The 16,127-nt window shown below is 43.5% G+C and overlaps 1 protein-coding gene across 1 annotated transcript in view; it reads right to left on the bottom strand.

Moving 5' to 3' along the window:
- Positions 1-16,127, bottom strand: part of GRK5 (G protein-coupled receptor kinase 5) — a 158,877-nt gene continuing 142,750 nt past the window's right edge. The window contains exons 10-16 of the mRNA XM_086751872.1: positions 15,833-15,870; positions 14,935-15,024; positions 13,477-13,685; positions 4,888-5,025; positions 2,359-2,496; positions 1,419-1,550; positions 1-796 (exon numbers count right to left, since the gene is read on the bottom strand). Coding sequence (XP_086607998.1) covers positions 698-796; positions 1,419-1,550; positions 2,359-2,496; positions 4,888-5,025; positions 13,477-13,685; positions 14,935-15,024; positions 15,833-15,870 — 844 coding nt within the window. The 3' untranslated portion in view covers positions 1-697. The remainder of the gene's footprint in view (positions 797-1,418; positions 1,551-2,358; positions 2,497-4,887; positions 5,026-13,476; positions 13,686-14,934; positions 15,025-15,832; positions 15,871-16,127) is intronic.

Raw genomic sequence — 16,127 nt, 5'->3', positions numbered from 1 at the left:
TCTTGTCTTTTAGCATTTAATGTGAGACATTACAAACTAATGCAGAGGAGAAATGTATGCAGTGTTGCTGTAAACCAAATATACAGATGTAAAATAATTAAGAATAAACTGTTCCATAAAAATGCATGTCAATAAAACCCAGTCTGATAAAGTGATTTATGAATAATTTTCTAGAATTACTAAAAAGAATGATTTCTCGTTTGAGGCTCTGGAAGTCTTGAGTCACATTTTTTTTTCTTTTAAAAAAATGTCTTAAAACACATGGCTTTACAGCTGCTGCTTGGAAAATATACACCTCCAAAGTCTGACTTTCATTTAAATACAAATGTACAAAATGTAAACTGAGACAATAGAGAAATTTACAAAACTTTTCTTTAAAAATAATAAAGACAAAATTCAGTTCTAGTATGATGCTATTTAAATACGTGCAAGTAGTCATGTTCATTGAATTTCTATTGCAATGTTCTAAATAGACAAATTTGATTCACACAGTCTTGAGTGCCACCTCCAAAAACAGACCTGAGTGGAAAATTCTTCTTAAAATGCGAGGCTCCACTGGAAGGAATGGATCGAAAATCTCCATTTTGGGGAGATTCTTTTTTTTTTTCACTCAACGGTGGAGGCTCTCTCATCCATAGAAGCTCCATAGACTATAGTGGAAGGATGCAACATGTTGTTTCATAAAACTGAGTTGGAACTAGCTGCTTCCAGTGGAGTTTGAACTTACGTGATTTGAATTTATGTGGTGATTTAAACTGGCCTTTGAATTTGGAGAACTCTTTGAATTGTTCTGATGCTGTAGAAAGAGGAAGATAATGACAATTAGGTTCCCAAAATATGTCAGGCTTTCTTTTAGGTCAACATTAATTTTATGGTGATAATGTACTGAGTGGACTGCAAGATTTTTGTTTGAAGATCTTTGGATATAAAATCCTCTTCACTTTCTTACCTGCATTCTCTCTAGGTCAGGAGGACCATGCCAGTTCTTGAGGAATGCAGCAAAGAAGTCTCACTCAAGCTCCAAGAGTCAAATCAATTCACTGCAAAATGTCAGTATCTGCTAAATCTGACTAATCCAGAGAATACCTGCTAATGCTCAGGCATGGTTTTAACCCTACAGAAATACTCAGAATGCTATTTAGATTTACAAGTGGTGCCATGGTGCCTCATGAAAGCTGTATATCACTTTTTCTCTGGTCTGCTCTCTTCTCTACTCTCTTGGTTTCCTGCCATCACTGCCTCATTCATCACCTGCATTTTCTTTTTCTTTTAACACATAAATCAAAGGTTTTCACAAGGAACTTATCAAGCCCTCTCTAAGATGTAGTATCTTTCTCCTACAAAAATATCACCAGAACATGGCTGTGACACTGTGCACCTATGGGAGGTTCTCTGTCTTAGTCAAAAAAAGATCTCACCTGTCGTTTAAATATTCTCTGTAGCAATCCTTTCTTGGGTGGCTCTGGAGGGTAACTTTTATTTAAGTCTGGTGAAATAGTACCATTTGGTCCAAATACATTCAGTTCTTTGAAACACTCTGTTTCTATCATCTAGTGGAATACAATAAGAAAGAAAAAAAGAAATACACGTCTGCATTAAATATATTCCAGTAGTGCTAGGTTGTTCAAACGCGGGATCAGGACCAGCAGCTTGAGCAGTATGTTAGGAGAGTTATCAGTTGAATTCCTGCTGGTGGCTGTAGAAGGCCAACAGGATGTAGGGAAGAGAGAGGCTGAGTCTGCTCTGCATGTTTGCACATCGGTTTTATTAGAAGTTGCCCCATAAAGCTTTCTGTTCCTTTCTTTAGTGTTGTGGAGAACATTGGGTAAAGACAGGCATACTCACAAAATCCCAGTTATTAGCACCCCTCTGGCCAAATGGACCTGCTGTTTGATCCAGTGTTGGATTATGAATCCACTGTTGGGTGTGTTTTGATATCAAACAGAAACAAAGACCCAGATCTGGAAACCCTGGAGCAGTTCAAGGTCCAGAGCCAACAGCTATAGCTGGGATAAGAGAGGTACAAGACAACGGGTGAGATCAGGGTCACCAATGCAGGAGCCTCCCATGGAAGTTCCTCAGAGCTGTTGTCGAAACACCTCTGTAGAAATCCAGGAGGAGGAAGTACAGTAGGATCCTTGCCAACTTATGCAAATATGCAGAGCCAACAGATACAGTCACCTGAACCTGACATCTGTGGTACATTATAGATCTCGAAAGAGGCCATTTGTAACCTATGAAAGCACCAGAGTCTGGCAAGTTATCCAGTAGCTATGTATTACTGGAAATACACATCTGCTCTTAAACCATCTGTGTTAGAGGTTTTACTGGAGTACTTTTACTATAATACATCCTTACCTCATTTTGCCATGGAATAGACACTGATCCTGTGGAAAACTTGGAATAGAAATCATCATCTGTTTGGTCCAGGTTAACTCCTTTCACTGTGGAGAACTGCTCGATGTCTAACACGTCCTTGCAGTATACTGCTCTGGGCTATCTCCGCAGAAAAAAAAAGAAAAACAGCAAAAGCAAAAATATTTCTGAGTCTCACCATGTGCTTTCATTCACAGATTCGGTCAAGTGAGAATGCCTAACAACAAGTGATATCTGTGTCCTGCTTCTCTAGGCTTGCTCAGCCCGCATGTTTATCATCAAAGGCTGACTTTGCCTTAAGCACGTGAAGCTTCCCACTTTGAAATCCTTAAAGCATCAGCACAGCCAAAGTGGGTTTTAGTCATCCATGTACCATATGGTTAAGAGGTGAGGGGAAAAGGACAGAAAGAGCAAGAAAACAAAAATAAAATCCTTCAGTAGTCTTTCTTTTTCAGAGAGGAAACAACAGAAAACCAGAATGTTTATGAGTGACACACTGGAGACAGCTCTGAAAAGGGACCTCACATGTAAGTGTCCTTCTGCTCAGACAGCTGTGGAGTCTGCAGCTTCAAAGTTTCAAGGAATGTATACTAATTGCTAAAGAAAACAGAAGAGGTTTGGCATTTCTCCATTGTTTTTATTAATAGCTCAGCTGCTGGAAGCTGTCCAGAATCACCTCTATTAACTTGGCTGCCTTTCTTCAAACAAATAGTCAAATGGCTTTGCCTTTTTAAACTGCTTAATTTTCGGGGATGACAGAGCCAAGACTCTTTGCAGTGACACCGCTTTTACCTTGTATCCCAGTTGTCAGCCACAGAAAGCAGAAACAGCCATCACTGGCTACCTGTCATAGTGCGGTCATCCTAGAGAGCTCCCATCAGCAGCACACTTATCCTTTGATGTGCAGGAATAATTGAGGACTGGCTCGTGGGACCAGCCTGACCTGCTGAACTCAAGCACGTGTTGAATCCTACTGTCTACACATGGTACCATGACTGCACAGCCCGAGGGTCCAGCCGTGCAGTATTTTGTCTAGACTTGAGCAGTGTGACCAAACAAATCAAGCTGATTCCTGATGGAAGTCCTAGTGCTGGAGGCTGCATCCCTCTGCATTCCCAATGGCTGCAATCCACAAGATTTTTGTGGAGACAGATAAGTCTAGTAGAGGATGGAGAGGCATGGGTTGGATTACAACCCCTGCCATTGGCTATATAGCTTTGGTTGATTCAGCTGACTTTAGTAAAGACTTGGAAATCTATGGACGAAATGCCGAATAAATTAAATTAGGGGCAGCTCTTGAGTTCCCAATAAATAGTCATAAAAATTTATGTGCCTCTGCTTTAGCAAATATGTCTATAAGAGATGCCTTCTAGGCCTTACATGCCACAGTTAAGCTTTTAATACACTCTGGCAGATCCCAAATTTGAGCCCAGAATTTTCTAATTTTCTACATCAGAAAGAAATAGTAGCTTGTCTCCTATTTCTTCCCACTGAAGCAGGTTGTAACACCATGGGCTAATTGGCAGGAATAACTAGGCCGCATAGTAAAACGTAAAGCAAAACCAGAGCAGCTAAAGTAAACTTTTGTAGCGTTCAAACCACTTTGGTTTGGTTGAGTTTGCAGCAATGTGAATGAGAGCTGCCAAGATGTTACTTTCCTTAATACGTTAAAATGGCAGTGTTTACTTAGAACCATATGGGAACTTTAAGGATAGAAGGTCTAGCCAGAAAGCAAGCCCTGCAGGAGGAAAATAATCAGATAACTCTGTGCACTGGGGTAGAGACCGATACCACAAAAGGGTGGAAAAAGTTTCGCTATTGCCAGTGCAACAAAGACTTTTAGTATCTGCAAGACTGGTGTGTAAACCTGCGTACGGACTCGATGTTGGGTTCCGTGCCTCATGAACACTAACAAGTTCAAAATGCTCTCTCCAGTCCAAGTCACCTCCTCTGCCTGAGGTGACACTTGGTATCAGAACCTGGTTCAGACACTCTGTAACGAATGCCTGTTTTCATGATGACCCAGTCCGTTCCTCAGTTCATGGAGCTTTGGACTTTGCAATTCCGGTTCCACCTCTGCATATCTATCTATCTCTCTGTATGCATACATGCAGCTTTCATTGCTGATTGTTCTGAGCACCACCTGGTCCTGAGTGCACTTATTCTCACACTACTACCGTGGATAAGGGAATACAAAGGTTCCCATTCTAAAGTTTTGGAATGGAGGCATGAACAAATCAAGCGTCACACAGGAAGACTGTAGTAAAGCCAGTGGGAATGAATCAAGCTCCAAGTTACCACCTTACATGGAGACCCACCCACCCTGCATGCACATGGCTACAGAGCAGTTTTCCTCTTCCTCCCAGCCTCCCCACTCCACCCCTACTGCTTATTACATCTTCCTAGGGCTGCTACCTATGCAGAGTGTGATGACAGCTCTAAGAGAGAGAAGTTATTTTAGAAAGAAATCTCTTGACAGAGGCCACTGAGGATTCTTCCTATCATACTTACATCAGGGACAAAGGGAGGATCCAGCATTCCTGCTTCTAACCGCTTGAAATTCATGCTCTTGAAAAAGGGGTGCCTCTTCACTTCTGTCGCACCTTCCCCTTGACATCCTAGCCGCTGCTTCACGTCTTTGGTGAGGAGCTGAAACATGCCAAGAGGAATGATAAGGATGTCAGAAAAGCAAGAGCTCCACAAAGATATTTTCATCTCCAGTTGGTTTTGAATGTGCCCAGAGGGAAGCACCGAGGGGAAGTGTAATTGCTGTTACTTAATGGCCAAAGTTAAATGGATTAGGACTGCACCGTTCTACCTGCTGGTGAAACCCTTTGAAAATTACCTGCTGTAGTGTTTACAGTCAAAATAGAGACTGCTGCTTCTGCTTACTTTCAGTAAACACCTTCACAAAGAGGTGTGATGTACCCTAATAACACATATAGATGCATATTCATAAATCTCCTGTGCTTTTTCTCAGTTCTTTTTTTTTCCTTCTTACTATTCGAAGAATAATTTTCCTGTGTTGCTTATGCTGAATGCCTAAACTATCAAATTTATTTCCTTCTACCCATTGCAGTATATTCCAGTACATGACACGACACACTGAACGAACCCTTTGTACTCATGGGCCAATCTCTGCTGAGCTGAAGGGGAATTTTGTCCATGGAGCCAGCATCAGTAACCAACCTCACTTCAGCCTGCTTTGTTTTCAGAGTAAGGGCAATGCACCACCTCTACCTGCTACGGCAAGTCCTGCCTGTTTCCTGAGTACCTGTAATGGAGTATCCTTGGTCTATTAAGCAAGGTCCATGAACAGGTCCATGGACCTATAAGCAGGTCTGTGAACACAAGCACAGCAGTTGCAGGTCCTGGAAGACCTTGTATGGATGGACCGGCTGATCTGCAAGAGAACAGTTCAACGGAAGGGCAATTCCGGCACAGACTAGTGGGTGGATGAGGAGACGGAATATGCAGCCAAATCTTCACCAAAATGCCTCTTCTTTTCAATTATGTGCGTAGCATCAAGTGGGCTAAATCAATGTCTTAAGAGATCACATCTAAACAGTTGAAGAGAGGCAGAGCTCCAGCATGCAAATGACTGGTGCAAAAAGACCATCGCTTGGGACAGGGCGCTTTCTAAATGTACCACCGACTCCAGGCAATCTGCTGAAAAGTGAAGGATCACAAATTTGTTTCCTTTTTTTGTCCTTCCACTCATCTTTGAGGAAGCCTGCGTGATTCTCTCTCAGATAGAGGAGGGAAAATGTAACCCCCAACTCACCGTAATCTGCCCAGAGATTTCAACTGCCTGTCAAAGCGATGTGCAACACGTGCCTTCGTACAACAGAAAACTAGACGTGCATTGAAAACAGTCAGGGCTGGCTTTGCTGCCGTCTCTGCTCTGGGGGGAAACACGACGTATTTGCACTGCAACATCACGGAGGAAGCAACACCAGCCCTTTTCCACAGGAGGGGTATGCCTCCTGCAGCCGGGCACCCGGCCAGGCAGGCACCCCACCGCGCGGCACTTTTGGTACCCCGACTTCTACCCGGCTGCTGAGGGAAAGGGCTGAGCCAGCCTCCCCTGACACCAAGGCTGTGTGCCCACCCACCACCGCCGGCTGGGGAAGGGAAGGGAAGCGAGAGGGCCGGGAGCGGGGTGGATGCAGCGGCGGGGGGCAGCGCGGCTGCCGGGCGCGCCGGGGGCCGCCGGGGGGCAGCAGAGGAAAGGGCAGCGCGGCCGGGCCGGGGCGTCCCGCCCCCTCGGGAAAAGGGGTCCTGAGGGGTAAAAGGCTTCGGAGCTATGTCGGGGACTCTTCCCTGGGGCGGGAGGGCACTGAGTGCCCGGGGGAGGGAAAGCTTCACGCCTCACCGCCTGTCCCATCCCCAGCTTTGCTGCTCCAAAGCAGGAGCTGAAAAGCAGCGATCTTCCCTCGCCCCCCTTCCCCGGGTGGGCTGTGCAGACCGATCGCCCAGAAGCGATGAGCAAAGCTCCTTGGGACTGCCTTCCCACGGGGGGCTCAGCGCCCACGCAGGACAGAGAGGCGACTGGGCGCTCTGAGCATCCGAGTCCGTGAGGGGTCCAGGCCCTTGGGAATCCCCCTGGATCAATCCCCGGGGATCTTGGTAGCTGTGCCGGGCAGCCAGCAAACCGAGCTGCACCTTGCAGCCCCTGGCTGGGGCTCACTTGGGAAAGCAGGAGGCAAATCGTTTTGGGAGGGTCAGAGAGGAAAATAAGTGTTTGAGGGGATCAGGTAGACAACCGGGTACAGGTCTGCAGGAACGTGGGAACGGGGAGTGGAACAGCTCCTCTGCCAGGGCAAGGTTGTCTGCATATGTTGCTTATAGGCCTTCCCGCTCAGGGTATGGCCAGAACCCTCCGGTTGTGCTGCTATCTCAGCCACATCATCTCAGTGAGGAGGAACCCTGAATGGACTGTTCCTAAGGAGAGGCTGGTAATCTCTCCTCTGGTGTCTGACTAGAGCTGAGTTTTCTTGTCCTTATCACAGGTTTACAGGGTCACAGCTGTTTTGGCTTCTCTCAATGCTCTGCTACCCCCTGGGCATCCGTGGTTTTCTTATCTGACTTCCACAGCCTCCTCAGTTCTTCATTTTTTTTTGCTAAGGGTCTCATTTCCAGCCTGAGACAGCAAATGGCTTCGGCAATCGGTGTGCTCCATGTATGCAGAGGCCATCCTTCAGCCAGTCCTGACCAAGCTACAACCAGTGGCCAAGCAGCCAGAAAAGGTGGTGAACGAGTTTGTGGGACATAAGAGTCTTCTGCTTAGCTCTTTCTGCCTTAGCAGTAGCAGCAGCAATAGCCAGAGGAGACTGAATGGATTGAGGGATGGGGGAAAAGGTAGCGGTTCTGGCCACAACAGCAACTTCCAGCATCCATATGGCAATGTCCCTTTCTTCCTCACAGTTTCCTCTGCCTTTGCTGCTGCTGCTGTCTGAGTGATGATATCTGGTCTGACAGGTCACCCTGACTGGCTGATACATGGAGACGGAGAAAGACTTGAAGAAACATCTCCATGCCTTGCTATCTTCTGAGCACGTAGATTAATGTGCTACAGCACCATACTGATCCAGCTTATAAGAAAAGATCTTTCAGAGCACTTCTCTTGGAGAAGAACAGATGCTTTGCTTTCATATCCTTTCATGAGACTTTGAGCTCTCATGGTTCTGAGGCAAGGGTTTTTTTTGTGATTTTTTTTTTTTTTTTTTAAATCCCAACAGGTGTATGGATTTAGCGTATGTGACAAAGATTGCTTTGGAATTTCCAGTCAAGATCTAGTTGCTCTATCGTGGCTGGGCAGAGAAGACAAAGATTCTTTTGATCTTCTCATGTTGAGAGAGGACTTTCAAGAGGTGGAAAATACAGATGGAAAGAAGACTCTGAAGGCAGAAGGACCACTTTTACTACCTGTGGCTCTGACATACTTTTGGAAGCTCACAGGAACAGTGCTGCTGAAGAGCAAGTTGTAGTAGCAAGGGGTAGATTTGGACTTGCCTGTAGATGATAAAAGATGAAACTGCAGTTTCTGCTCTACAAGTCAGCTGTGAAGGGAAGAAAGGGGGTTATTTTCCTGTCTGTGCAGCCAGTAATTCTGCCTCTGGACTAAGTGGGAAGACCAAGCTAATCTTGGAATTTACCCTTGCCAGGCTGTAAATTTTAGAAGTTTTTTGGAGTGTGTGGTCAGACAACAGGGTCGTTGAGGACAGAAAGAGGCTCCCCTGTGATAAACAAGGGAGTATTCAGTAACCTCAGATGCAAGGAAGAAGTCTCTGGAGCATGAATGCAGTTGGTCATGGGTGGCTGGCTACTGCAGGCTGAAAGACACAAAAAGGAACAGACCACTGGGAACTGGCTGGATTCTTCTCCATAGAAAGGAGAGGATTCTCTGGCAAAGCCCTGCTGCAGGGGAGCAGCTGTCTGCCTCTTGAAGAGAGCCCTGTGAGAGTCCAAATGGAGAAAAAATAAGAAATTAATTAATTTGGTAAGCTGTAGCTGCAGCCAGCTCTGGAGATGGCAACAGATGAAACCAGACACTTCTGGCTTCTGTTGTGGATATCGAGGTAGCATGGACTAGAATATTTTTGAGAAGGGCAAGTCCTTCCTTTCTCCAAGGAATAATGAGCCTTGTACCATTTCCTGCAGCCCCAGCAGCTTTCTGCAATAGTAAACCTGCGTAGTAACCTGAAATACGCAACCCATTTGGGAATCCGACCAGGGAAAGAAAAGAAAGGTAACAGATGTATGCTGAGAATTACCTTTACACTTCTGTTTAATTCTGTTTCAAAGGATGTATTTAGTATGAATAGAGAGCACAATAAAAGCAACTACATCAGGCTGCTGACAAGCCTTCCTAGGACAGCAGTGCAATGACCCAATCAAACAGAATTTAAGTGTAATTCTACAGCCAAAGCCTATGGAGAATTCACAGAGCTTCAGATCTGAAAATGGCTTAGGCCATCCAACCATGCATGAACTTGGTACCAAGCAGCAGAGCTTTATGTTCTGGTACAAAGGCTCCAGATGACACTGGATGTGTGTAAATGAGGGCAGGATTTAGTCTCCAGAGTTATGGGCGAAGTGTGACTAGAATAGGACTTTCAAAGAAGAGTCTTGAGTAGCAGCAGACAAGTTATATTAAGATCTTTTTCTTGATATAAAGAACTTCCTGATACTTTCATGTCACTCATTTGATTCCTGCTGGGGATACAAACTCTGCAATGTCTGAGACTTTTTCTACAACTTTGTTTTGCTTCCTTTACAAAAAGAAACAACTGTTGTGAGGATTGCTATAAAAAGCCAACAGTCCCCAAAGCACTGCTTTATTTATCTTCATGTGATCAGTCAGTTCATATCCAGCTCATACCATGTAATAAAAAACTCCGAGTCTCCTAAAATTATAGGAGTAAGGGAAACTTTTTGTAGGGTAAGAGTGCAAAAAATTGCTGCTCATGAAAAGAGAAAAGGGAAATGGTAAAACCACTTCCATTGACCCAGCTGATCAAATAGTTTAAGGGATCACCTAGATAAATTTCAATCCTGAAACAGAAGTAAACATACAATTTCTAGGAATTTTTAGAAAATAGAAAAGTAATACTATGGTCACCTCTCGATTACTAAATGAGAAAAGACAGTGGTGTGGGAACTGAAGATGCCAGAATGACATAAATGGCTGTTTATTGCACTGCTTATCCTTATGAAATCACAGCCCAGTCTGGCCAACTGAAAAGTCAAAACTCTCTCTGGCATGGGTGACAATTAAGCTTATTGCAAAGCCTTAAATCTCTTACAGGAGATTTATTATTAGCAATAGCAATGATAAACATTTGAAGAGCACCTTGATGTGTGTGAGGTGCCTCTCAGGACAGACAAAAGAGCAATTATTCTCAGGAAGCGCTCATAAACTTGAAGGAGCCCTCATGTGTGAACAAGTTGGTTTCAAGGGATGAAAGCAGGCAGGAGCAGTAGCAGCATGATGACAGAGTTTCTGCTAGTGATGAGGAAGAGGAAAAATTGCTTTTAGGGAAGAAAGAATCCATCATTTTTTAGTTGGTTGGGGAGACACTTTGGGAGGGAATAGAGATGAGAATCACAGAACAGCTCAGGCTGGAAGGTGCCGCTGAAGATTGTCTAGTCCAATCCCCCTGCTCAAAGCAGAGTCACCTAGAGCAGGGGTTGTTCAAGGCCGTGTCCAGTTGGGTTTTGGATATCTCCAAGTGTGGAGACTCCAAATCCTCTGTGGGCAGCCTGTTCCAGTATTTGACTAGCTGCACCATAGAAAAGTGTTTCCTGATGTTCAGAGGGACCCTCCTGTGTTTCAGTCTGTGCCCACAGCCTCCTGTCCTGTCAATGGGCACCAACCCAAGAGTTTGTCCCTGCCTTCTTTGCACTGTCCAATCAGATATGCCTTTTGCAGAGTAAAATGGGCGTTGCAGGAAGAAGAAGTGGCAGGGAAGACAGTCTGCGGGAAACGTAAACAAACAGGACACTGACAGAGTGACAGAAGAGCACAGCAGTGCCCAGGGCCCATCCAATACTGTTGACTTGAACGCACTTCAAGTTACATCTTTGGATGCGAGAATGCACTTTTCAGGGAAAACAGACATGTACATCAATGGAGTACAAGTTCTAACAACAACAAACACGGAGCGTTTCCTAGAAATATTGGATTTTTTCACAGAAAGATCACACCATGAAGCAGTTATGTTATATGGGAACTATGGGTTCAGGAGCTTCCCAGAAAGCCAGCTGCCCCTGTTCCTAATTATTTATTATTCATCTCTGTTTCAGTCCAAAATGAGGTCTGATTTATGGGAAATTACTTACAAAATGAAACATGGAAATATGGGATGGATGATGATTAATGGGAGCTATGACACATGACTGCAAAAATGCAAAAGGCATAAACATCCAGGAGGGGAAGGTTGACATGGGTGACACTAAAGGGTTTTCATACGAGTAAATGAATAAAGACAATGTATTTCCTGATGGAGATGCTATCAGCTCATGGAGGAAGACTGGGAGAGAAGGTTAGGTGACATGGTGGAAAACATGTTGTTCCTTACTCCTGCCCTGAAGAGTCCACTACAGGAAAGCCTTTTGTGTTGGATCTTTGTGAAGGCTCAAGTTGGATTTATGTACGGCAACTTTATGCTTCATTTTGCAGGTGTGACGGTACTTATAACTTTTTTGTTTCCTTGTTAAGATGCTGATACAAAGCAACAAAGTTCTGGATTTCAATTTAAAAAGCAAAAAGAATTTGGGAAAATATATTTCAGTCATGGATTTTTAAAAATATCACTTGATAAAATAAATGACTTTTGAATGAAAAACCACAAATGTCATCATGCTTAGGATCAGAAGTAAGGCTCTTCCAGCCTTAAGGCATAGTCATTTTAATATATTAATGCTCAAAAAGGACAGGGTTATCTTTGGATCCATTAAGAGTTTGCACAAACCACCTAAATAAACATACCACGTGATTGGACAGTGAGGCAGTAATGATAAAGTTGTCAGGAAGGATTTACATAAAGTTCACAGATCCCTGAGGCAAGGGAATGAACTAGATGACTTCCTGAGGTCCCTGACTCCCTGACACCATAGACTGTATGGCTTGAAGATGAAAATGACCACTACAGAATAATGACTTCCACTGTCTCATCCCCAGGGAGTAGTAGGACATCTCCAGCACTATCCCATCCATGCTACATTTAATTCTTGGCTTTACGTTCTCATGGGCTTGATTATTTTCAAAGTATACTTTCATTCTATTATGTCTCCTGCCTGCAACAAGAGTATGATTTTTGCCTCACGACATTTTGATTTCATGCTAACAACAGGACATGCACAAACTCTCCACCACTCCAGCAGATGCTGCTCATCACCTGGTGGGAGCTGAGATACCACTAGAGAAGAGACAGCAGGCTGTCTGAGGACATGAAATGGTCTGCAAGAGCCTGTGGCTGTTCTAGATCCTCCCACGTCAACTTCACTGGGGGCTCTGAATCGCAGATTAAGGGCAGTGAACGGCCTAGAGTATATATCAAGAGTGATGTCAGTTAATTACTACCCTGGGGATGCAGCAATGAGTTGGTGCACTGTGAGTTAATGACTTCCAGGCATGATACTTGGCAATACTACCATCATTATTTTGCAAGGAGACCTCAGTGTCTCTTCATGAAGCCAGCCAACCAGAACGTTGTTGATCTGCTGTTTGCTTGCCTGTTGCACAAGATACTGGTGAAACTCTCACTACCTATTTGTTGACCTTTCTTTCTCTTCATTTTCTCTCTACCAGTATACACAGATATGTCATTGTCTCCAAAGGAGATTTCAGTCTTTAGCAAACATATATCAAGAAAAAGGCCACATCCCTTTCCAAATTACAATTCAGCCTTTTAAAGATGGATGTCGACAAGGCATTGATGAATTCAGACACAGCTTTGAGATTTCTCAGAGGGTTTGAGGATTTCCATTGTCAGACATGGCTATTGTGCTAGGAAAATGACTCCCAGCTGAAAGAGTGAGAAAATATTTTAAAGGACAGTTCAACAGTATTAAAAAAAGCTGGATACCCTGGCACCCTGGGGGAAAAGCTGCTAACAAAGTTAGTGAGATGGGGTGGGGCAACATGTGAGTGTCACAATAATTTCATTGCATAATCTTTGTCCTGCTTACCCCTAGCTCTCACCAAAGACAATGGAAGCATGGGGTTTTCAGTTCCTTGCAGGAGACAATCAGAGTCTTGCATCATCAAGCCCTTTTTATTTTTTCTAGAACACTATAGAAGACAGAAATGCATTCTTGACTGCAAACTAACAGTCAAAGTCTCATGAGAATAGATACTGCTCCCTTGGCCATAAAAGTTCAGAGAGGACTCAAGATGACCATGATGAATCTCATGGAGAAGCCAAGCCCAAATAAACGCAATCTGAATGAATAGAGAATGCAGTCAGCCCATCAACAGATGAGCTTGGTTAGTCCTTGTCTCTGCAGCCCCTCTATGGTACTGTGTTACTGCTCAGACCATGTCAGATACAGCTTGATAATGAAGCTGCCACACTGGGCCTTCAAGCCCCTTACCATTTTACAGATGGACTTGGCCTCCTCAGAGAACTTATGGGAGTACACCTCTTCTGTCTCCAGCACTCTTCTGTCCACTTCTTCCCTCTTCACCTTCTCTTTCCTTCCACGAAATGGTGATTGCCCAGCAATCATTTCATAAATGAGACAGCCTAGCCCCCAGTAGTCAGGGCTGAGTGTGTATCTCTGGTTGTTCAACACTTCTGGAGCTGTGGAGGAGAAAGATGTGTCTTGTGGAAATGCTTGATATTTGCATTGGCAAGAAACTTAAATTTTTAGAAGTTCCATTTTGCTGACTGAATACACATCCACAGAGAATGGTGGGTAAACTATAAAAATACCTCCTGATTTCTGTTGGCAGCATTACAGAAAATGCAGCACACTACATGCCATGAGTTCTTCCCTACATGTTACATGCCACGTGCATGCTGTCTTCTGACTTCTCTACCAAGTCAGAGCAATTAAAAAAAAGAAAAAGAAGTTGAAGTTAAGTGTTAAGCAGAGTCTCAGTCTTAAGAGTCCTTCCAGATTTTGCCATTTAGGGACATACAAACACACATCCTGCAAACAGCAGTGACATTTCTTCAAAAGCAAATTCAGTCTTTTAAGTCAATTTATAACTTATTTTTCTCCCCTTTAAAAAAAAATAAATTTCTTTTGTGTTGCAGCCATTCAGTGTGCTTTGGGCATTCAGTCACTGTCTTGCAGGCATCCTCACTTCCATACATGGGTACAAACACACACACACAGATGCTCACAAGCACAGAGTCTTAGTGTGCACACAAACTTACACGGAGATAATAAAATTTAGAAATGACAACTGATTTGCTCGCTTTCATTAAAGTCTCCACATGGTGTAACAGTGGCTCATATCAGCTAGTTTCTATTCAGTCAAATAAACATAAGCAATTTTTATTCCAGGAAATATGTCCGCTCGGAGAATGCATGAAAATACTTACATCCGTTTAGAAAACTGAATGAGTTAAATCAGGGAGTGTGTTTTTTACCAATGTACAAAACTCTACTCTTCTTTTGTGCACACCAGGGAGGACTCAAGGTGACTTTAGGTGTGGACTTACCCGTTTTATCATAACATACAAATAGATTTTAACTATTATAGAAAGTAGCAACTAGAAAGAAACCTTTATTTTATGCACATAAGCCTCCCCAAATAAATCTACGCTAAAATCACTAGAATCCCGGTTGTTTTCTCCCCTTTTAATTTTCTTTGCTGATTTAAGATTATAGACCAGTCTCATTAAGAGCTGCTGTGGTCCGTGCTTTCGCCCACTTCTCAGTTCCACCAGCGTGACTTCTTGGTGGGTTGCTGCAGGGAGCTGGAACCAGCTGAATGTGAATATTTTAAAATACTTTTTCTTAAGCCTACATGGCAGAAAGATCTCCAGAACTCAAGTAATATCAGGAAATTATAAAAAAGATGAGCTACTGAAGACTTACCCATATATCCCACTGTTCCTACTCTTCCACGGATTGATTCACCCTCAGGAATTTTAACAGCTAGACCCAAATCAGATATTCTAATATGGCCTGGAAGGGAAAAAAGAAACAAAACAAGAGAAAACAGATAAAATAATATGACCCAAATGAGTCCAAAACCACAACTGTTGTCATTGCTGCAATACTCTTGCAATTTATACTTCAGACATCTTAAGAAATTAGTGTTACTGACTCGCTGAATTGAAGCAGTTTCAGTGATAAGGAAATAAGGAATTATTAAGGGCATTACAGTGCAGTGAAATTAATTTTAACAGTGAGGACTAGAGTGGATTTTGTTAGATATTTTAAAATCAACCAAAAAAAAGGCAATAAGAAGCATGCTGTGGGGAAGTATCTTGGACCAGTCGCAGGGGATGGATGGGCTGATATAGTTCTGTAGCTCGCTGATGGCTGACGGGGCTACATCTGGTCTGTAGGTCAGCATGAGATTTGATTTTCACTGCCTTCAGCAACAAACAGGTACCTGGGTTTGCATAAAACGAGAGCTGGCTGAGCAAAGGATGAAAAAGCTTTGGAAAATGGAGTGGGAAGCACAGATTTAGAAATTCCAACTTCCTTTGTGCTGTGGCAGCCTTGCAACAATAAGGATGGAAAAACAATGAAAAAAAAGGGCAGACAGTGCCAGCAAAGCTGTGCTTTCGAGAACAGGCCCCGCTGTGCAGCACGACTGCTCCATCCCACCCGGGCGGTGAGCTCTAGCAACCCAAGACAGAGGCATTAGCGTACGCTGAGCCTCTTAGTCGCTTCAGAGCATTATTTGTCTTTGTGCAATACATATCCTAAAACTAACTTAATCTCCTTTACTGCAAAAGCATCTCTGTAAACCTCTGAGACTTACCATAATCATCTAGCAGGATATTTTCTGGCTTCAAATCTCTGAAAATGAAAGATAGCAGTTATTTGTATGAAGCTGGTTTTGATAACATAAGCATACACCAGTGTGTGAGTGCATTTATTACTAGTAATAAACCAATTGTCAACTCAAACAGCAAGGAACTCATGAAACCAACACAACTTTCTACAACTCACTTCAGAGGCAGACTGAAACCATATGTCTTTTTCTAAACTGGAGTTGCATTTTTTCCCTAAGCCAAGCTTTTAGTCCCTAATCCACTCTATAATGAACTCATCCA

The sequence above is a fragment of the Chlamydotis macqueenii genome, chromosome 7 (assembly GCF_036417535.1).
Source record: "Chlamydotis macqueenii isolate bChlMac1 chromosome 7, bChlMac1.mat, whole genome shotgun sequence".
Lineage (NCBI taxonomy): Eukaryota > Metazoa > Chordata > Aves > Otidiformes > Otididae > Chlamydotis > Chlamydotis macqueenii.
The sequence above is the reverse complement of the archived record's forward strand: the minus strand, read 5'-3'. Positions and strand labels throughout refer to the sequence as shown.